The 23,982-nt window shown below is 27.0% G+C and overlaps 2 protein-coding genes across 2 annotated transcripts in view; one reads left to right on the top strand and one right to left on the bottom strand.

The window, feature by feature from the left end:
• Positions 1-23,982, bottom strand: part of LOC132921354 (glutamate receptor 1-like) — a 171,836-nt gene that overhangs the window by 58,820 nt on the left and 89,034 nt on the right. The window contains exon 3 of the mRNA XM_060984342.1: positions 824-951. Within this exon, the coding sequence (XP_060840325.1) occupies positions 824-951 (128 nt within the window). The remainder of the gene's footprint in view (positions 1-823; positions 952-23,982) is intronic.
• On the top strand, positions 7,421-15,819 carry LOC132922550 (uncharacterized). Its single transcript, XM_060986121.1, has 12 exons — positions 7,421-7,700; positions 9,455-9,583; positions 10,451-10,609; positions 10,948-11,115; positions 11,180-11,359; positions 11,427-11,597; positions 11,660-11,908; positions 11,975-12,184; positions 13,680-13,925; positions 13,988-14,092; positions 14,154-14,359; positions 15,609-15,819. The coding sequence occupies exons 2-12, from the start codon at positions 9,455-9,457 to the stop codon at positions 15,613-15,615; spliced, it is 1,830 nt and encodes a 609-aa protein (XP_060842104.1). The 5' UTR covers positions 7,421-7,700; the 3' UTR covers positions 15,616-15,819.

Here is a 23,982-nt window from a genome sequence, read left to right as displayed (position 1 = left end):
TATAAGTTGTAACATCGTTATTTATTCATACATTAATAAAAATAATTTATGATATACCTATAATTGTATAACTCTGATTACATAATATATAATACATATTATATTATATATGCTATAATTTTGGCATACTTACCAATTTATCATCAAAAATATCTTTATATAATTATACAAAATACTTCTATTATAGAGGTTTACATACAACTCTGCTTAGAAATATCGTTCGTATGCAATAATTTAATTTTGAATTCAATTTTAACATATCAGTTAGCCATTAACCTCCTAAGGCCCAACACGTATTTAAATTGTATAGTACCACAAGCCCAATATCTATTTCAATGGACATATCAAACACATGTTTATCCTTCCAAATTATTACTAGTTTAAGCAAAACATATAGCTATAAATTGTAAAGAATAGCTTATGAATTTCGGAATATTTGTGGAAAATTATAAAAAATAATGGTAAACAAATTACTTATCTTTAACAATTTTTAAATAAGTCGCCAATTTGAATTAATTTTTGAATTTATTCTAGGTACTTTATTTTAGATATAAAACATTTACAGATATTATGATTTATAGAAACTTTAGGCTTTAGCGTCGAAATTTTTTTCTGTAATACAGCGCTATATTAAAAACCTATATTTGTATTCATGTAGTTTAAGCGCATTTATAATTTTTTGAGTGTATTTTCAAACTATGGTTTTTAAATTATAAAAATATATTACATAAAATAATTATAACTCTATAATTATAATATAGACGATTGATATATAATTAATAAATAATAACTAATGGAAAATATTTATTGTTTATTTCCTTACTTGCTCGGGAAACCATGGTGTCACAAATGGCATCTGGAATGTATTGCTATAGGAATGTAATGTATCAAATGAATCTGGACTGACACTTCCCAACATAGAATAAACACCTCGCGAAAACTGAATGCAAACTGAAAAAAAAATAACAATAAATAAATAAATGTAACAACAGGGCAAATGCAAGTGAAGGAGCTTATAAGTCGTTTTAAGCAATCTTATTCATATTGCATGAATCTCGTTAGGAGGTTGGGCAACTATCTATCACACAATAACACAATCGATCTATTTTCTATTACTATTTATCACCTAATATAGCTCACCGTTAAATTTTAGTTAGCAAAATGTACGTACCTAGTATAAGTAATATTTAAAATATATTTTAAGACACATTTATATTTTATAAACCTACTTTTTTGTAAATTACTATTTTTTTTTTATAATTTGTAATTATTTTGTCCTATACAAATCTGATCATTTTTGTTAAATATTATAAATTTTGTTCATGTTTCACGTAATACAGTTCTGTCACAAAAATATGCACACAACACTGCTAAGTCGCGAAAAAAAGTACGCACGCAACTCATCGGCTCTATTATGAGAAAACCGGGGTAAGTATTGTGCAAACGGTTCACCCCCATGAGGCGATAACACTAAGGAAAAAAAAATTATAAGAAAACCACTCACGCAATTTGTCTTAGATAATGATTTTCGCTCTTTGAAACAGCGTATTTATAATTTATATTATATATAATATTATTTTATAAGCACTGAATGAAAAAATTAAGAACATTACGAGATTGCTCATACCATAAACATAAATGATTAGGGATTTTAGTTTATAAATGTATAGAAATATGAACTCTTATAGTATATTCAATGTGAAGGTACATACTTTTAAATTTATACCTTCAAAATTTGGCACATTTTTTCCGATTTTTTTGTTTAATTTGATTGAACACAATTTATATCAAAGCCCTTATTGGCTTATAACATGGTATTTTTCATATCTTCATCAATTACAATTGTATGGATTAATTTTGTATATTACGACTGAACAGGCTCTATATCTATATTCTTTATTATTTTTAACACATATACGGCTATACCTAAATATTTTAAAATTTATTTTTATTTTTAATATGAATATTATGAAAATAAAAATGTCTTGTTTTAACAAAAAATTAATTTATTTGTGATGAATTTATTGAAAATTTAACTGCATTTTAAAGAATTTTTTTTGGGGAATTTTAAATACTTTTATAATATTTTATAATCCATTAAACTCACTATTATTTAGGTGTATTGCTACATATTACTTATATAATCTAATATAATCTGTACACTGTACACAATATCAAAGTTAATTTTTTATAAAGGGCCTAACCATAGACGTCTTAATAAATTTATTTATTTAGAAAAATATAATCTTCAACAATTAAAAATTATTACTGTATTTACATATCAAAAACTCATATTTTATTGTTTATCATAATTATAAATAATTTTTAGTTTACCTGTAAACTCAAAATAATAATACTTAATTTTTGTTTTTATACTAAGTACTTTAAAATCTGATATGGCTATTTCATGTAAATATTTTAAAATTTGAAATATTAACTTACATTAGGTATTCAAATAGTTATAGAAGCCACAAGGTTTAAAGTTTCGATATAAGTAACAGGTTGAAGAGTACATGTATATATAAGGTACTCGTAGACATTGGGTATGCATAATAAGGGTTAAGAATAAAGATAGTAAAACACTATCAGTAGATATACTAATAATTTATAATATATTTTAACTATATCGTAATATTTTTATATACTCAGTAAATGTAATTAAAAGCTTGGATTAAATAATAGTCGATTTTTTATGTATGTTTAATATGTATTAAATTGATTAACTTGTATTACTTATGTACCTTATTTTCACTTTTAATTAATTCTTAATTAATAACAAATAGTCATTGATCAGTGATTAGTATTCAATTCCTATTATAATATACTCTAACATGATTTATAAAATACTTTATCATTTTTAACTTTCAATAAACCATGACACACAAATACACGATATAGCTGTTATCTGTTGAATATACAGCCTTTGATTATATTTGTATATAATATATTAATATTTCAACCATTTAAGATTCTTATCCATTTCGTAAAATGAATAGAAATTGTATTCATTTTACAAAACAAAACTTCATTTTTTTACTCAACAGTTTAGGGTAACTACACAATATAAATAATTTTTCATGGAACAGGCATGCAAATTAAGAAGTAGGTACTTAGATACTTGTTCTGTAATCTAAACATTCACATAGGTACCGAAACAAAACATAATATTTTAATTAATCTGAATTAAAACCATTAAACTTTAAATAAAAACGATTAATTTAATTCAGTTATATATTCTGGTAAAATATTAAAAAATTATTTATAAGTAAGTAAACATGAAATAATATTGAAAAAACTTTTTATTGTAATTTATAAATACGAATAATTAAAATAAAACAGCTTTAATTGCAATATTTTAAGATAAATAATAAATATGTATCATCGAAAATGAAAAAGCGTTTTTGAAAATAACTATACAATAGTAAATATAACACGAACTCTACAAATATTAATTTCCTTATAATTTGACTTATCCATATTATATTAAAATTTTGCTTCATTTTTTACTGAAGCAATTTTATATATATATACTACATATTTTATTTATCTTTCCTACTTTAAGGAATATATATGTGATGATTTTAAGCAAATCATTTTATATTTTTATGTCACGAGAGGTTTGAAGATCAGAAGATATAATTCTTATTATATAATATATGAGACCAAAGCAGGCATTTTGAGTTCGTTGACCCGGAACTGACGTGTAATAGGAAATCAAAAACATTCAAATCCTAAAATAAAAATATTTATGATGATGTATTAAAACAACTACTAACCTAATATCCTAATAATACGCACAGAGTCTAACTCCTCAATTACAATGATAATAACCTTTCTGTCGTCTAACCCTTTAGATTAACCTAGATGATTTAAGCTCAGCGTCATAGCGTAAAGATGGGAAGTTTTATTCGAGAAATATAAATAATTCATAAGCATCAATGGCGTCATTATTTATATGTATCTAGTAGATATATACAAAAGATAGTCGACTTTAATGAAAATCTATACATGGCACATGCAATTAAAATAAAAAATGTATGTGAAACTTAACCTCAATAATATTATATATCAAATTAATTCAATCTAACTTCCAAAATAATAATAACTGATAATTTAAAATATACATACCTATTTTTTTTAAATGTATATTTTTTATATGTTATTTTGAATAATTAAGTATAATATTCTTTGAAGTAATATAGTATACCTATACATAGGTACCACACTACCACCTACCTACTATAAACATACATTAACAATACGTCAAGATGATTATAATCATTTATAAATCATTATTAAGTATTTTATAAATAAAAATAAAATGTTTCAATGCAAAAAACAATTGTTATGTTGACTTTTAACTATATTATAGGCAGGAATATAATGTGGCCACTGGCCATAATCTAAGACATCATATTGCATCACGCAATATCGGTGATGACTGATGACAACAGTCAACAATACAATGTATTTTGCTCCATCAACGACATAAAGTAATATGTTATATTATTAAGCTATTCAATAGGACTTACTCACACTTATGTATAGATTGTAAATATACGTATTTTTAATAAATAAAAAAAAAATTGAAAAAAAAAAAAGTTATTCAATAGGAGTAATTACTGAATACTGATTAATATTACTCTATGACACGATTTAGTCAAGATTAACACCTTAAACTTAGTGTTTTAGGTAGAGAGCCTAGATAATAATATTATCTAGGCTCTCTAGTTTTAGGTGTTTAGTCATCGTGCTCTATGCCTCTATAGTCTATACTCTATGATCAAGACGTGATCAACACCGACAAGACAAGTGCATCTTGCATTTCACTGTTACCAGCGGCTACACTCCGGGACGGCTGGTTAATATTTACTGATGTGTTTGGTGGCTAGACTGTAGACTGTGAACAGTTTGATTCAGCTGGGAAAACCGAACCGCTGCCCAATCATGGTCAAACGTCCGGGCGATAAAACAATAAAACATTGTGATTAACTAACCATTAACCATTTTGAATATTTGATTGTCGGGCGTCGGCCATTTTGAAACAAAACGAAAAATATTCATTCAATTTCAATATTTACGCACTACGCAGCGAAAATCCGAAATAACGATAGAAAACAATTTGTGGACGCGTGAGTTCGAATCCACTTCTGAACTGTTGAGACTAAAATAATAAAATATAGTGCTTATATCATCATTTATCGGCAGAAATATATGTGGCCCTTATCCGAAAGAAACACTACGCACCAAGTTAATTTATTGACACTTCGTTAAATTAAAATAGGAAAACACCAGTTGACAATACAGCGTGAACATTATAATACAAATTAGACAAACCAATTTATATTACCTATATTGTATTATTACATAATAGTAAAGTTCGAGCGTGCAGACAAGACGCAATCGCTGTTTCGATCATACGCTGAAGCCCTCGCACAAACACAAACCATAGACAAATATATATCAATAAAATATTAATTATTATACATGTATAAATGAGTATAGTCGAGCTGTCATAGTTGTATACTAATAGCTAATAATAAAAAAAAAAAAAAATGAGTATAGTCCCTATACGCCGGGTGCCCGAGTTCACCTTCACACTTAACAGGCCGGCGACAAAGGCATTAACGATGTTATCGTCATATCGCCGTTATCACACTTCAATTAATAATACTATAAAAGCAACAAAATTAGATTGATTTAGGAGATAGGTAGTAGGTACCTATATAGTATTTACTACTTGTCTACTCACCTACTCAAACAATTGTTATTAATAAATATTCAAGATTTATTTATTGATATTTGATAATTCAGTAGACCGATTGCAAAGTAAAATATTCTTTTGAAAAGTGTAATGTGTTTTGTCTATAACAATTTCTAATTATTATTTAAATTAGGTACTTAATGTACTAGGTATATTCATAAATATTATGTGTACCAAATAAGACCCAGGCACGAAGCCAAATTTAGATTGCATGAAAGTTCCACAGGGACACTGGAGTGGCTTTAGGGAATAACACGTAAGAAGAAGGGTCAAAAGTCATCATTTTTAAAAACCTTAACAACAACTATACATGAAATTTTTTCTTCTATAATTTGTATGCATTTAGTTTTTATTATCACAAACCAAAATATAATATAAATTACATACATTTTATTATAAAATCCAATATCCATGAGCATTTTAAAGACATAACTACTTGCGCTACGTTAATACATTACTCGCTATTTCGCTAATTCAATGAATCTCATGATCACATAATGACTAATGAGACGTAGACAAAAGTCAAATACGTAGCAAAGTTGGTAGGGGTAAGTGGGCATCAGTTTACGATCACCCCGTGTCCACATTCTAAGATTTTTGACACTTCTTAAAATATATATATATATAACGTATCTACTTGTTTCAGTTCTAAATGTACCATATTTTTAAAATTTAAAATTTTTATTTTTATATTATACATTTTACTATGAACTAAAAATATTACATTGTTTACTGGTTTTTTTCTTGTATATCATAGTCTTTATGTTATACTTAATTAAAATTAAAATAGTATGGTCAGTATGGATATTAGAATTAGATATACATAAGTACAATAAGTACATCAATAATAATAATAATATAGATTACCCACCTATAAATGTAAATGCTACCGCCTAATGCATATTGCATGGGAGTTACTCATAAAGTCATAAGTCATAACAGTCGTATTATACTCAAACCATATCTACTAACTTTTTCAATTCTTACGGCACTACACCACTGTCCACTACCCGCTTATTTATATCGCACAATACACTGCTGTAACTTTATATTACGTTTAACATAAAATAAAATTACGTAAAATTGGTTTGATCGTTCCTAAAAGATCAAGTAGAATTACTAATTACTAATTAGGTAATACCATTGAATATAGAATAGCTGAATAGACTATTCTATAATCAATAGTAATATGACGATATACAACAGATGTCTATATTAAATTAGATTTTTGATACATAAACTAGAAAATTAAAATTATACTCATTATGATAATGGTCAAAGATAATATTATTTATTAGTTTATTACCTTTAGATTATCCAAATTCATTGGATTTATTAATAATCCGTTTGTTGAAAATGAAATAATTTTTTGTAAAGCCCATACCAAATTGGTTAATTTTATAAAAATGTGTTGCGTAAAGATAGAAATATTTAATCACGTTAATCAATTTAATATGTATAGTATATTGTATATCACATATATTCAAATATTATGTAATATTTGTGATGCGGGCGCCAAAACCAGCATCAATATTAATAATATTTTAATGAATCACGTGACATAATCGAAACTGTACGCTCTTCAGGGAATAGTGGTCACACTGTTCCAAAATAGGTCGGTGTTTCTGCATGTACACTATTTTTGTCTTAAATATAATAATAATTAATAATTATTTCAGTTTTACCTTGATTTCTATTTTCTTTGCAGTGCAGTTTACTCATTCGAACCGACCGCCGACGATTCGGACACGAACCTCAATGATTACTACGACACGTCTGTCATAAGGTATCACAACACACCGATTCGTAAAATAACCGTAATATTTGCTTTTGAGTTTAGTTCAGTAGAGACTAGAGATCCAACTCCTCCGATCAAGTGTTCGCCATCACTGGTTACTTCATTATTGCACGTTTCAATTTTAATAATAATATCAAGGTAAGTGACCGTTAAAGCGACGGCTGTATGCGTGTTCGTGTAAGAACTTTTTGTAGGCACATCCATACTTTGATACTTATAAAGTTATTAAGTTATAACACGATTTTATCCTTGATGTAGGTATGCGTACTGACGCTCTTAAATTTTCGAAAATTCAATTGTGGGTAGTTAGCGATATTTTATTGGACGCGAAAGTACAATATAATTAATAATTAATATACGATATGCTGAATTATACTTAATTTTAACGCGGCTCGTTGTTTTTATGCATAGTGGGAGTAAGGCTCTTTATAATGTGACGTTAATATTATTTTAATTATTGTTTCGATGGATTTGCCGTTTTTATCTTATTGCTATTGAGTTGGATTATAGTTAAATTTATAATTTAAACCGATATAAATGTTTTTTTGTTTAAAATATCAATAATTTTTCAAAATTAAGGAATTATTTTAAACTTCATAATAATTTGTTTGGTAGATAGTAGATACACACACAACCTAATTTTTTTGTTAGTACTTATCCACTATGAATATACATTACATAGGTCTACAACCTATATAATACCTATATAATATAAACTATATACTAATATATATAAAAAAACTATATATATTATATACTATATTAACTTATATAGATACCTATATAATATAAATCTGTATATATTAATAAATATTTTTTTGTGTACTTATTTCATATTTGAATTGGTTTAATTAATCAATACTAATACATTGACCAGATCTTGATTAGGTATTAAAATATAGTAAAATACTTTTTTGTTGGTGGGGGTCTAAAATTATAATAGGCATAAATTGTAACATATTTATATTATATATAATCCCATAAATGAATTATGTACTAAATTTTTTATGTAATACCCATTTATTTACTCAGAATTATTTCATAATTCTGAAATCTAAGCATGAAAACTGCACACTAAATTTGTTTTAATATTTTAATTCATTACTTTTTAAAATAAAATACAAGCAACTTAAAAGAGTAGGTACATTTTTTTTAATCAGTATGAAAAAATGTGGATATAAATATTTTGAAATCCTTGTTAACAATGAGGCAACTAAGAATCTAGAGTAAGTAAGTACTCTACTAAGTATGTACTAGAGCTTTTAGTAAGTAACTAGAAAATTTATTTAACAATATTAAAATATTTGTTATTACCTAATTAATATAGTTTTTAATCATATTTATAAAGTTTTCTTTTTCATTCTTTTATTATATTTGAAAATTTCAAAATAGATGTTATGAATTCTGCTGGTAATATATATTTACTAATTATTTAGGTATACTATAAATTGTTTATAATAACATTCAAGGGACCCGAAAAAATATATCATAATAATAGTTAATCAATACCAATCGAAATAAAAAAAAGAAAGAATTTACAAGTCAGTACCTATACTCAGTCAAGCGAGAAAACACGCCATAGTCTTACATAAATCTGTTCTACTTATTCCCATATAGACACACAGGATTGACATGCTCTTTCGCTAAAAACTGAGAATATACATTATATTAAATTGAAATTACAAAATATTAACTCTTATTGTGTATATTGTTAAGAAGTAAAGCATCTTTTTATTGCATTATTATTTATTAAACATTTTTTTATTATTTTTGTTTGTAACATGTTACATATAAGTTATTGAATTATATAATATACACCTAATACCTAACAACTTATTTAGATATATAAAAGTTTAAACATACGGTATACTAAATTCATTTTATTTTTTCAGATGTCAAGTTTTGATAATAATGAAAGTTGGATACATAACAATAAAGATAATAGTAATATCAGTCTAAGCATTAAACAACACATTAAACACGGTCATCATAGAGCAAAGTACACTTTTACTGATGATCCTGTAAGTCTAAAATTACAACAAATTCTTAATTGCATTTTAGTAAAATAAAATATTTGTTTTACGAGAATAAATCATTTTAATCATTAGTAAAACTATAGTGTTAACTAAAAATATATGGAAATATTTATGGAAAATGGGTACCTATGAATTCTAAAAATATTTTTTTACATTTATCTTAGTATACAAATGTATTTACTTTATGGACAATTTTAATGTTAACATAATTTGATTATACATTTTTCTACTAGGATTATTGCAGTCTTAAAATTAGTAAGTATAAATTAATAAATAATAGTACCAGATAGTAAGCATAACTAGAGTCAGGTCAAAGAAATGCGTGGTTGGTGACTCCACTTACCACCAGGCAATTTTATACAAGATAGTGGTTCAAACAAAAATAACTATTGACAGAATATTTGAAAATAATGATCTTTGTTAACTGTTTTACTACTCATTTTTTATCACAAGCCTATATGTTATTCAATTCTATTCATTATTGATTATATTTTATTTAATTACATATATACATTTGAAATGTGCGCGCTTTACGTTCTCACAATTCTTGGAGATCCCCCCTCAAGAAAAAAAAATAAGAAAGGCTCGAAAGAAACTAGTATTGTGAGCCACTTCAGGTTTAATGATTATAAATTTAAATTAATAAAAAATAAAAATAAAAAAACACCTGTTAGTAATGAATAATGATAATATGAGAATTAAATACAACAAAATTATTATACTTCATTTTTATTTTTTATTCTTATAATATCTAATATACCATTCAAAGTATAATTAGATTAACTAGAATTTAAAACAATAATAAATGCTCATTTTTAAAATTATTGAAAAAAAAATTAATTTTACTTTCAGACTGATATAATAGATCTGAATATCCAACAATATAATGGTTTTAATCATATACAAGCTTTACATGATTACTTGGAAGAAATGAATTTAGGGAAAGTTGAATTTAGTGTTTTTAAATGTAAATCAAAATCAAATATACCTGCTCATTATGCCAATATTAAGGTAATTAAATGTAGTTATCTATTATGCTTATTGTGTAGAAGTATAAATTTATATTACAATACAGTTTATGTTTTGTTTCTGTTTTAGTATTCAATGTATATATATTATATAATGTATCTATTCTATGTTCTACTTTTCATGATTTAAAAAGAATAGTCTCCCCTATTTCACAAAAATGTTTTAAGTGTTTGTTATAAATATTCAATATATTTAATTCATCATACCAGTTCTTCATTTTTACTTTATTTATTCATTATTTTAAATTTTGTCTAAATCTATTGTTTAAATGCATATTACTTGTATTTTATTTTGAAAGTAATAATCTCTTTAACTTTTAGCTAGGTAATGTGTCTCTTGCTAGTTCGTTTCCAGAAAAATATTCCCTTCCTGAAGTTGCTCAACAGGTAGCTGCACGTAATGCATTATCTATACTGAAGAAAACTCATAGTTATAAAAATATTCCCTTCACTCAAGATATGTCTATTGTTGCTGAAAGACTGGAAAAGGTTTGATTTTTAATTTGTAATTGAATTATTTTATTTCAATTGTTTTAATTGTTGTTATTTACAGGAATTACAAAAAAATTATGCCGGACTTTTCTGTGATAAAGTGGAAAATATTTATAAAGAAGTATATAGTGAACAATTACCTTCAAATTGGTTGAATCTACTTAGTCGGTTAGCATCAAATATTGTAATTGAAGACTTACCTAATCAGAACAAATCAATTTTATACTACGATGCTTCTTCGGTATGTATAATTTAAAAATACAATTTAGAAATTTTAATTTTTTACAATATTTATTGCATTTTTAAAGGCTGATAAAAAAAAACAAAAACATAAAGAGTTTTTGAATATTTCTTTGACTGAATCTTCTGAAAATTTACTTGTTATGAAACTAGTTGATAAAACTGAAAGGACTGTAACTGTAGCTAGTGTAGACAGTAATTACACATTTTGGGTTCTTTTTGTTCATGACAGAATTAATGTAATTATGAATTATTTTATTTTATAACATAGTATTCTGGTGTAATATAAATTATTTTTTAGGACGATTATGACACTTTATTTAAATTAATGAATATGCCAAATGAATCAAAACAATTTATTAAAATGTTTAGCATTGAGATTTCTGATGTGTATGCAGTTCAAATACAAGATGAATGGTATAGATTTAAAGTCAGTAAAATTGAAGATGATAGTGTTACTGGCATTTTTATTGATTTGGGTATGGAGTATTGTGTAACTAAAAATAATGTTATGTTTTTGCCTCCTAAATTTTTAAAAGTATCTTCACAAGTAAGTTCATAATATTTTGTTAGTAACCTATTATTTAAAATTAATATTACATTAATATATTTTCAGGCTATAAAATGTGCTTTAACATCACTGTATTTTGCACCTTATTTTCAAGTTGCTCAAGAATTGTTTCATAAAATATTATTTGGAAAAGAATTTACTTTAGTTCCAGATAATATTGAATGTGATATTCCATTGGTCACATTGTATGATGGAAAGTGTAATATGAATAATATGATTAGAGAAGCCATTATAGAAAAAACCAATTTTAATAAAGTATTACAACATTTTACTTTATATATTTTATATTTAATTAAATGGTTTAAAAACATATCTTAATATAAAAAACTAATTAATATGTATTTCAAAGAATCATAAGAAAAGGTTTTTAGTAATTGGTTTTAAAATCTAGTTAATACAAATGCATATTAATTAAAAATATTATAATTTTATTTATAATGTTATAATATTATAAAAAAGATAATTTCTAGAATTTGTTGTTAATTTGTTATGCACTATGTGTCTTTGTGGGGTACTGTATTATGTTGTCATTTGCTTCTGCTTAATTTTAAAAACTATAAATACTAAATTTCAATCATATAAATGTCATATTATGTATCTTATACATAAAAGTTTATTCAAAACTTTTGCAAATACTAAAAAAAAAATTGTTACAAATGACAATTGCGTTTTTAAAACTATTGATCAAAATATGAACACAATATCAGCAACCAAAAGTAAAAATGTATACCTAATTAATTTACTTTTATGACTAAATATTATACAATTAATTAATTTTTAAATTGTATACTGAAATTTTTATAGAAAATGTATTATACCCAATATAGTTTTCCATATTATATCCTTTATTATACAATTTGTATTTTTTTTTTAACTATTAAAACCTTTTATTGAACTCATGAAAAGTCAGCGCTGATGGTCAATAGGCAGAGTTCAAATATTGTCAGGATCCAGGGGTATGATCATGGTGTGCTAACCACCTTAATTGTATTTGATAATCCCTAATTATAAATTGCCTATGGAAATACTGAAATCAGCGCTCACTTTATGTGAATTTGACTATGTATAAAATATATTACATTATAATTAATTTTAACTATATTAAAATCTCTTGTGTTAGATTATTTTTCAGGAGTATCTAATTTTATAATTGTGCATAAAAATATGAAAAAGTACATTATATATTATGTATAGCATGATTTATTGATGGGCTAAGACGTTATACCACATGTGCTGTCTCCATGTGTCTTACTAATGCACATCATAGCAAATTTGCGTTCAGCAAAACCTATTTTATGTTGTTAGCTTTAATATCTGAGTCATTTTACCTATTATCAAACTTAAAAGTAAAAATATTATCTAGGGAATCTCATGATTTTATTAATATTATTTTAAAGTTGTAATATTTTACATAGCTTTAACTCACTTTAAAATGGTAATATTAATAAAAACTTATGAGATGCCCTAGATAATATTCTTACCTTTAAGTTTGATAATAGGTAAATTTATTCTAATATTAAAACTAACAACAAAATGGGTTCTGCTGCATGCAAATTTGCAAACTATGTATGTTAGTAAGATGGTGACAACACATATGGGTATGACGTCCTCTTAAATATATCTTTATTTTCTAGGTTATAAGTAAAAAGTAAATTATAATTTAGTTCCTTAAAATATTACTCAAAATTAATGCATTTTTAATTAATGATTTATATTAACACTTAATTTATTTTTTATAAAAAATGTCTAGATTCATGGAAAATGTGAAAAAGCTAGTCTCACTTATGTTGCTGATGGCTATGTATATATACATCCACCAAATGAAACATTAACAATAATGGAGTCTATATTGGATACAATATCAGCCTCTCAACCTCTTGATACCCTTTATTCCAAAAACAGCATTTCACCTCATAAGATATATCTTGTTAAATGCCCAGAACTTGATCTGTGGAGCAGAGCAATAGTTCATGATTTTATATTTACTGATCAAAAAGTTAGTTATTTTTATTTACTGAAATATTAATATGTATTTATATATTTATCTGTGTTTTTTAGTTCAAAGTATACTTCATTGATTATGGTAACTATGGATTTATTGATCAAGATAAATTTATCGATTTACAGTCATTTGATTTATTGTTGTCTACTATTGGCCCTCAGGTAACATGTTTGAAGAAATTTATATTATTTGATCTTAAAAAATACCATTATGATATTATAGGCTTTAAAAGTGTCTTTTCATTTATTTCCACCGAAGAATCTTCAAGATCAATCTCGGTCCAGAGCATTATATGAAATGATTATTAATAAATCCTTGGATATAAATGTTATTTCAACTGATAGTGATGGTATTCAAGTAGTTGAAATATTTGATGCTGACGATCAGAATATAAATCGATTGTCTTTTAATACCCAATTATATCAAAGGTATTGAATATAATATGTAATATTATTATTAAAAAAGTAGTACTTAATAACAAAATTATTGTTTTTAATATATTTTAAACTATAAGGCTGAAACTTATAATGTATAACTACCATAACAGATAATCTTTAGCCATATAGTTCATAGTTCCATAAATATTATTACATATCTATATATTATTTTCTTTTAGTTTTCAAATGTTAACTAATTTGATTTTTATACATATTGTAACTCTTGTACAAAAATTATTTTTATTTTCTTGTGATAGTATAAAACTTAATGAGTTGTGTAACTATTTATTTACAACTGATAGCATTAAATTATTACATTTGGGAAAAGTGTATAGGAAATTAATATTTTTTTTATCTTTATACTGATGATGGGGCCACAAATTATTTAATTTAAAATATTTTGTACACTAAATGATTTATTTAACGTAAAATACTTATAATTTAAGAAAATATAGAAAGTATAATGTATATATTTTAACTAATTTTAAGTTACAATATTTTTTGCTATTTTTATCATAATTTTTTAAGTTTTCTAGTTTTTGATAACATGCATTTTTAATTTTATATTCAGAAGCAGAATGTTATTATTTCAATTTATCAAAATAAAATTTTAAACTAATAGTTTAGGTCCTGTACCACTCCACTCAGCATTTAAACTTAAAATATTTTCAATTTGTAATTGCTTAATTACTTTTAATTCAATTTGTGTGTTTTGAAATACTTTAGAAAAAGAAATTTAAAAAATTTAAAAAAGCATATATGTTTAACACCTTTGAATAGTGCAACTAACATATATTTAAAAAATGTTTTATAAATTATGAGTATCTTGTGTTAAATAGACCATCCCGTTAATTTTACACTATATAAGTACAGTATTATATTAATTTCAATAGTGATTAAATTACAATTTTACCAATTAAGATTATATCAAGTGATTCTCAGTTTATGTTGACGTTTTTTTTTTTTAAGCACACTAGCAAGAATTTTAATGATATCGCATTAGTCATTACATTTTTCCTGTATCGATTAAAAATATTATGTTATAGCCCCCAGCTATACAAGAGTTCATAAATCTCAACGTAATTGATGTATTATCTATAATGATATACTATAATGTCTAAATTAACAATGTATCAATTGCACAATAAAATTAAATGTTTTCTGCAAACTCGCTTGACTTTTTTCAATTAACAATATATGAGTATGAATATACTAATATTTAATTCATTTTTTTTTTCAGTGTTTAGCTGAACATTTTTATGGAATCACATGCTAGACTTATAACTTATAAGTGAAATATTTATTAATTTGTAGTATAAATATTATATTATTTAAAAAGTCACCTGTTTTTTTTATGTTAATATTTAATTTTTTTTTTTCATTTTATATAAATATTTAAAAAATTATAAAACTGAATACAAATATAAACAAACCTAATTTATGCAGAATAATTGATTTTATATTTATTTTTATTAAGTATACTTTATCAATTAATAAAGCTCTAACATTTTTATTATTAGCTTAATTATGTCAGTGGTGCATTTAGGAAGGTGGAGATTCACTTCAATGCCAAGTTTTAGTGTCCAGAAAAATGAAATGACCATCTTTATAGTGATCAAAAAAAATGTATTAGTGGTCAATTTTTTTAATTAGATTTGTCAAAATCATCGCATATATTTTTTTGCTACATAAAAAACAAGGCCTTATCTACCAGTCATCACTTATATTATAGTAATATGTTTTACCTTTTTACAGTTTTATTTCAATAGCTTGCAGCTCTTGATTTACAGTTGAATGTTGTAAATATAAGTTCAAGCTAAAAGTAAGTAGTTTAAAATTAATCTAAATAGGTAATTGGAAATTTAATTGTCATTGTGTATGAAAATAATAAGGTGTACCTAATAACAAAAAATTCAATCTAATATTTGCTCCATGACACATAATTAGTAATGAATAATGACTAAATGTATCACCCAACTACTATATGAGTGTAAACGAAATATTTCATCTGCATAGCGTGTTCAGTTGTAAAAATATAATTATGTGTAGAGGTAGGTACTAGGTATATCACATTTATACGACAAAATATCAAGGTGGAAAAATGGATACCTTCTCTTAAAAGAAACGGTCATACATGACACGTGTTATGGGGAGGGAAAAATAAATGTATAGGTGTAGTAGCTGCTATAATAGAAAAGCGCTTATACAAGAGGTTGGAGTAGGTATGGTAGTGAAGCTTCATGATTAGCGGGAACGGTTCATGGGAGGGAAGCTATATGGCGAGAGAATATTAATAAAAAACCATACATAAAGGTTTTTTGTTTAAATCAACTAATCCTTCGTTCTGTTGCAGGCTGCACCACTGATCCACCCACGTGGATAGAGCAGGATTTACCCTACTCATTTAAAGGCTAATATCTCGTTGTTAATTGAATTCACCGCTGGCCGTAACTACTGGTGTCCCACCACACTATCAGTATTTAATTAAACGTGCAGTATTTATGTATACACGCGTACGTATATATGTATACATTATAAAAAAGTATATACATAGCATAATATGTGCTATCGGTCCATCTCGGGGACGCTGCGGGTTGAGTTTTTATTACGCGGCAAAAAGAAAAGGAAATCCTTCACATAAATGTAGATTAGTCGAAAACAACGGCTGCTGTGTTATCGTCACTAATCTTCTTGTGCACTGTGCAGGCTTGGTCGGACGCAATTATTTTCCTTCTTCACTTCCACCACTGAATCTACTGTTTTCTGTATGTGGTGTGTGTCTATTTCTGTGAACAGTACTACAACACGAAGGGTGTGTACAATATGATAACAATTGCCTAAAAACTTATTTCGGACGAAATTAACAAAACTAGTAGCAATTCTGAATTCATTATTAATACGTAATACACCTAATGTGTGCGGTGGTGGTATTTAACTATTTAAGACTTAAGTACACAATGGTTTTATAGAAAAGCATATAAATAGGTACAGTGGACTTGTAACGAAAAGTCGAACAACATCCAGTAATTTATTTCATTCACATAAATACGATATTTTATTATTAAGTACATATAGTATATTAGTATATCATTGATTAAATAGTCAACTAGTAACAGTAAGTTAACTATTATCATTAATCAATGGTAGTTTTCACCTATATATATTATTATTTTATATTAAATAGTAAATACCTATATACCTACTACAGTCGTAAGGTGGTTATGGGCTATGGTGAGTTATTACTCATAGTAAGTTTTCCTTAATGTGATAACATAAAAAAATATATTTCATATTAATTATCTTTTATTATTATACTACATTACTATTATTTTATATATTATAATATGTCAACAAATTTAATGAAAATGAAATAAATATACAACTGAAAAAATTATTAAAAACATATTTAAGACTATATGAATCATCAATATACATAAACATTATATGTTATTACTAAACACACAGACACAGAAAAACGTATACAAAATTTTTTTTTTAGTCTTGAACCAATCAAATAAATTAAAAATCAACACTAAATTAACTAAATAAATTTAAAATCAAGATCATTCCATTTTTAGTATTTCTTCGTTGAAAAAGTTGTGTTTTCACCGCTTAGAATAAAAAAATATGTATACTGTCCATAGTGATAAACTTAGCAGCATAAAGTCACTACTCATGACTGTTCTGACAACATAGCGAATAAGTAAATTATAAACCAAACGTTTGTTGTCTTGGTAAAAGTTCAAAAAATGTTTGACAAACAATTTTTTCTCAAACATATGTTAGGCGTGGATGTAGTTTTTAAATAAAAAATAAATGATATCAAACTAATGTAGGTATATTGTTAATCAAATTAAACGTTTTTATACAAATTTTATAAAACGATAAAAACTGAAATTACTTATATAATATATTAATATAAGTTAAGAATTGTTTTATTGTAGATAAGTTACTAATTTTTTTGTCAAGATTTGTTGAATCATTACATGAACTTGACAGTTGAGAGTTGACAATAAATATTTCGATAGGTACTGTTTAAACTTGAAAAAGGTGTCTATAAAAAAAACTTCCACATTTACTTACATTTACACACTGTTATGTGAACCTCGTCAGACGAGGCTCGCTTTAACGTGTGATGTTGATATTATAATTTAAAGATAAACGAATGGGTTTTCGTGTACCATATGCTTGTTTGTTTATTTCCACGATTTTCAAATTATATAGAAAACAAGTGGTACACAACAAACGTTTGGAATTGAAACACTGTGATGGTAAACTGGTAAAGATACAACTTCCTGTAATCTGTACGAGTATCGGATACCTACGAAAACGAAACTACCCCCGCAACGGCGGATATTAACCAAGTCTTCGCAAGCTTTGAAGTGGTCCGCCCGCGCATATATGCGCCATCACACAATATTGTGAGTGTTAAATTAGTTTGTTTATTATCGTATCGAGTCAACAATAATGCAATAATAATAATATTATTAATATTATATATTAAATGCACTGCGGCGGCGGCACCTACGCATGCTAAGCCGCACACACTATGCGTGTGTGTGTGTGTTATGTACTGCTGTGAGGGTGGCGCGGTAGTACCTACTGCAGGAGTGTGGAACCTCCGAGCGTATATTATTATTATTACTATTATTATAACGACCGCCGCGTGACACTGCAGTTCCCGTCGTGTATTTTTGGCTTAAGTCAATTCTCCGTATAGTGTATAGATACGCAATGCGTGTATGTATGCAAATGATTCGGATTAAAATTCAAACCTCGATTCCCGGAGTCATTTAAGTTTGGGCCCGGTGGCTCGCCCCGTCCACCCCCTTCCTTCCCATTTCGACTCGCGGTTGGTTCGTCGCCGGATTCGGAACCGACTCGAAAACGAAAGATTCACAGCCTCAGTCATTATTACGCGGTAAAGTTGCAACGACACTATAGTGACGATGTGGGTAGAGTGCGGGGGTGATGGTCGGGTGGCGCGAGATCGGGGTTGACGCACTGTTTTGGGGATGAACCGGGAGGGGGAGGGGCGAGGGTTGGCGGTATTAAACCGAAGTGTCGCGTGCTTTTGCGGCGGGTACTGCAGTGGAAGAGGGAAGGATACCGTTTAAAACCGTTGCGTGTATTGTCGTACCCACACCTATGTATATATATATTTATAATATTATTATGTACATATAAGCGTATATATATATTTATTATTATATAGCTGCTGTACCGGCGGTCCTCCTCACCGGTTCGTCGAGTTTCGCCACCGCCGCTGATATTCGCTCGATGAATATTAATTTCGCGGTGTTAATTCGCCTCACCGTTTATATGGCTTTTGTTTGCTACGGCGGAGAGAATCGTACACATACACACACATATATATATATATATTTGCAATATACATGTATACATAATATTATTATATACCTATTGCGGCCGCGTTAAAAACGTGATCGCTGTTAAGTCGGCGGGGAGGGTTTTTCGAATTTGAATAAAACGATTGCCTCTCGCGCGACTTGTATATTATAATATTATTATACGCGCGTTTGTGTTCGTTTCTTCTATCCTCGCCATCGTCATTCCCGCCGTCGTTGTCGTCCGTCATTGTTATTCCCAGCGGCGGAGGCGGCGGTTTTTTTTTCGGCACAATATAAATAACATCCGCGCGTAGGTAACCTTGTGGGAGACCGCCATCGTTTATATAGTGATATTTTATCATATTATTATGTAAACGTTTCGCCGTTGCTCAGAAGATGTTAGAAAAATTGTTATTTTTTCGTCGAAAGAAAATTTGTCAAAATTTGTCCGCGTCTACCGACTACGGTATATAGGAACAATAATACTACTTAACAACCTATTAATAATAATCAATAACTATTATAATAGTTATAATTTTAACTGTCTGGGGCCTGGGCCAATTTGTGTATTATAAATAGGTTTCATTCTAATAGACAATAGAAAACCCCAAAAGTGTTACAACAAACCATCTTAATTATTCCTATATGGCTGTATATATACATAGGTACAATATTATATCATCATATTAAATATCAAAATAATAATTATTTTTAATTATTCCTCTATTGCAATAATCTCTTCCAGACAATCATCACCTACTTGACTATCGAAGATAGATTTAACTCTTTATTACATAATATACAAGTATACCTATAGTCACTATTAGTATTCAGTATCGTTATCCTATTTTTGGAAATAGAAAATATAATGATACCTATAATAAATATAAAAACGTCTAACCTAATACCTAAGTGGAGAAGTAGTAAGATACCCACCTCGAGACACAAATATGCTTCTTAAGCTTCTTTAATTTTCGTTAGCAACTTATGTAAATATTTACATAAAAAACATAATTAGTATATACTAATTCAATAACTGAATAGGATATCTTTGGTTTTTTTTAATTATATAATTTATATACACCTCATAGAAGTGTAGAAAAAAAGGGAAAATTAATAATATTATGAATGTGGTACTTTTATAGTAAACAATTTACGAGGATGGAATATATTTGTGTGATATAATAGACAGATATATTATATCTGTTTTATAATAAAAATGGCCATTCTCAGATCTTCGCTCTGGGTCCGTGTCCAAGCCGAAGACCTAATATCTTGTTTGAATTAATAATTAATTAATCGGTGACTATACAAATAATACGATAGCTAGCTATACTCTATATTGGCTATGGCCCTCTATTGTGCGTGAAATCAGAATCTGAGCCGTCGAAAATTATTTTGCTTCAAACAATGGACCATCACCGTCAGTGGTAGTACGTACCTATATAATCAATATACGAGTATAATATTACAATATAGTACTATAATTGGCATAAACGAAACAAGACACGGCATACAGTATACATGATATTTATTTTCTTTTTCGTTTATTTACTCTGAGCATGATAAGTGATAGCACCCGAATTTAAATCTCCTAAAAACTATTAAAAATGCTAAAAAAATAGTAAAAATTATTTCAACTGGAATAATGCCATTAAAAATTGCCCATTTTATTTTACATTTAAAAATGTTTTGTTTTATTAAAATGTTTATTTTACTATATGAAAAATTTTAATAGACGTATCAGCAATAATGTTTTAAGCATCGGTGGATGAAAAATACCACTTGATTTTTGTGGCTGTATTACTCAGTGTAACATACCAAAATGTATAGTTACATTTATGTCAAGTAAATTCTACGTTTTTTTGAATACCAGACGTGTCGCACTACAGCCGTTAATCGCATTGTAGATGAATAAAGACGATATATTGATGTAAGAAAATAATAAATATAACGATAAATGAATGCAGATTAATTTTCAGAAAACAATGATTAATTAGAGTTTATCTAATAATGCATATAACGTATGAATATGCACTAAAAGTTATAAAAATACTCTAAAAACACCAAAACTGTTAAAAATATAAAATAAAAGTTTATGTTTTCAATTCTCTGATGTATGAAACGTATTTTGTACTTGAAAGTATTTCTTGAGGCTTTCTGAAAAATAATGCATTTTACATTTAAATCCAGGCCCTAGTGTTAAGGATAACATTCGAAAGTTGTCGTCGTCTTTAACGTATTATGTATTTTTTTTATTACGTTTTTGCTTTTTTACCTTTGCAGCTTTGCCACCGCACCCGTGTTTTATATTCGTAGTGCAGTTAGTTATTATTTTTCAGCGCATGTTCCATTCTCAAAAACGACGTGTGCATATTATCATAATTTATATTCCAAACCTACCCTATTATATTGCTTTTCGACACTCGCCACATTTAAAAAAAATTTGTTTTCGTTTACTGTATTTGTCCATAATCGCACGTTCACTATATTATTATATTATAACATAAATTTATCATACTGCATACATGCCTATTCAATATTCATATTATAAATTATAGTATACTATTTATTAAATTGTGTTAACTACTTTTATTATTGGATACTTAATACCTAGGTACATTACATAAGAATATTGAAAAATATTTATTTAGCAGTACGTGGCACAAGCATGAGGAATTGAGAAATAATAGTCAAAGCATATCCGTGAAATATTTACATCGCACCACCGCTTACAAATACCTATTACTGTGAACTGGTCATTGGGTATCTTCTAAAAAGTAAAACACATTTACATTTTTATTTTTAGTTAGCTATTTTTTTTAAAATAGAATTCATTATTCAGTTTTTAGTGGCTAATGGTATAGACGATCTGTGATGTATTGAAACATATTATGTTAAATCTTAAATTCAATTAAGTAGGTAGAAAGTAAACGAACAATTTTTAAGAAGTTCAGTATAAGCAATAATATAATAACTAATATGAATATTATAATATGTTAAATATTATAATTTATAATAAGATATATTATACTAACATAAGTATTATGCTAAACATTTTTAAATTTTTTATTCATTGTCAAAAATTAGGTAGATACTATGAATAAATAATATCAATTCCTACTAAAAATTTTTTAACTTCAGTTACTCCGTGTAAGGTATTTTATAATAATTAACATTAAAGTAAATCTCACCTTTTCTTATTAATTTATAAAATGAATTCACGTTTTCTGTTTTTATACACAACTCATAAATGGATGGTCCTATTTTAATGTTGTTATTATTATTGTATAATGTCATTCACAGCCCACACGTAAGGGCGCATTTGGAAAAGTTACAACTCAGGGCAGTATAATTTGGCCACCCTCATATCCCCCCCCCAACATAAATACGCCACTGACATATTATTATGTAGGCACCTAATACAGTATTATTATATTGGTTACTGTACCTACAACTAAGTATCAATAGACTGTCGTGATGGGAGCGCATGTAACAATGATTAACGAGGTCGTGGCGGTGGGTCCGTCGGGAAAAAGTGATTTTTCAAGAATATTATTGCCGATCACATTGTATCGTGAAAAAATTTTATTTTGGTCGCCGGAGGACAAAACAATATTATAATATTATGTAACGTTAATATGTTATATAATATATAGACTACTCTGGCGATAAACGACTTTATTACGTGTGGCACAGTCGCAGTGCGACGCGTAGCACATAAAACATTTAAACTCAATAAAATACTTGATTACCCTCGGGGGGTCGAGTCGAGACTCGAGAGTTTTTGTGTTAAATTAACTCACGTGTTTAGGCGGTGGCGATCGTACCTATACATTCGTGCACACAGACACATGCACATATTAAATAGGTAATAAATTGCTGTAATACAAAACGCGCGCTATATGATGGTAATAACGTAATATGGTATTGTCGTATTGATATAAATCGTCCAAACGACTGTAGCTGATTATACGCAATATATTATATTATTAGGAAGGTCCGAAGGTATAATAAATGCGAACATTTTCAAAATTATAAACGAATCTTTTAAGAACACCGAACGAATGAACAACAATCATAGTTCTGGAGAATTTATTGAATCTGATATTAATTCTGATTATACAACCAGAACAATCGGGTTGCAGAATTATAATTTAAAACTGCAGTACACAGATGAAACATCTAATTTAATTAAATGATCAATCTTATTTTGTAGGTAACTATTTTTTAATTAGTAATTATACTTTGTGTGTAATACAT

The sequence above is a fragment of the Rhopalosiphum padi genome, chromosome 2 (assembly GCF_020882245.1).
Source record: "Rhopalosiphum padi isolate XX-2018 chromosome 2, ASM2088224v1, whole genome shotgun sequence".
Taxonomy (NCBI): Eukaryota; Metazoa; Arthropoda; class Insecta; order Hemiptera; family Aphididae; genus Rhopalosiphum; species Rhopalosiphum padi.
This window is presented reverse-complemented; position numbering and strand designations above follow the sequence as displayed.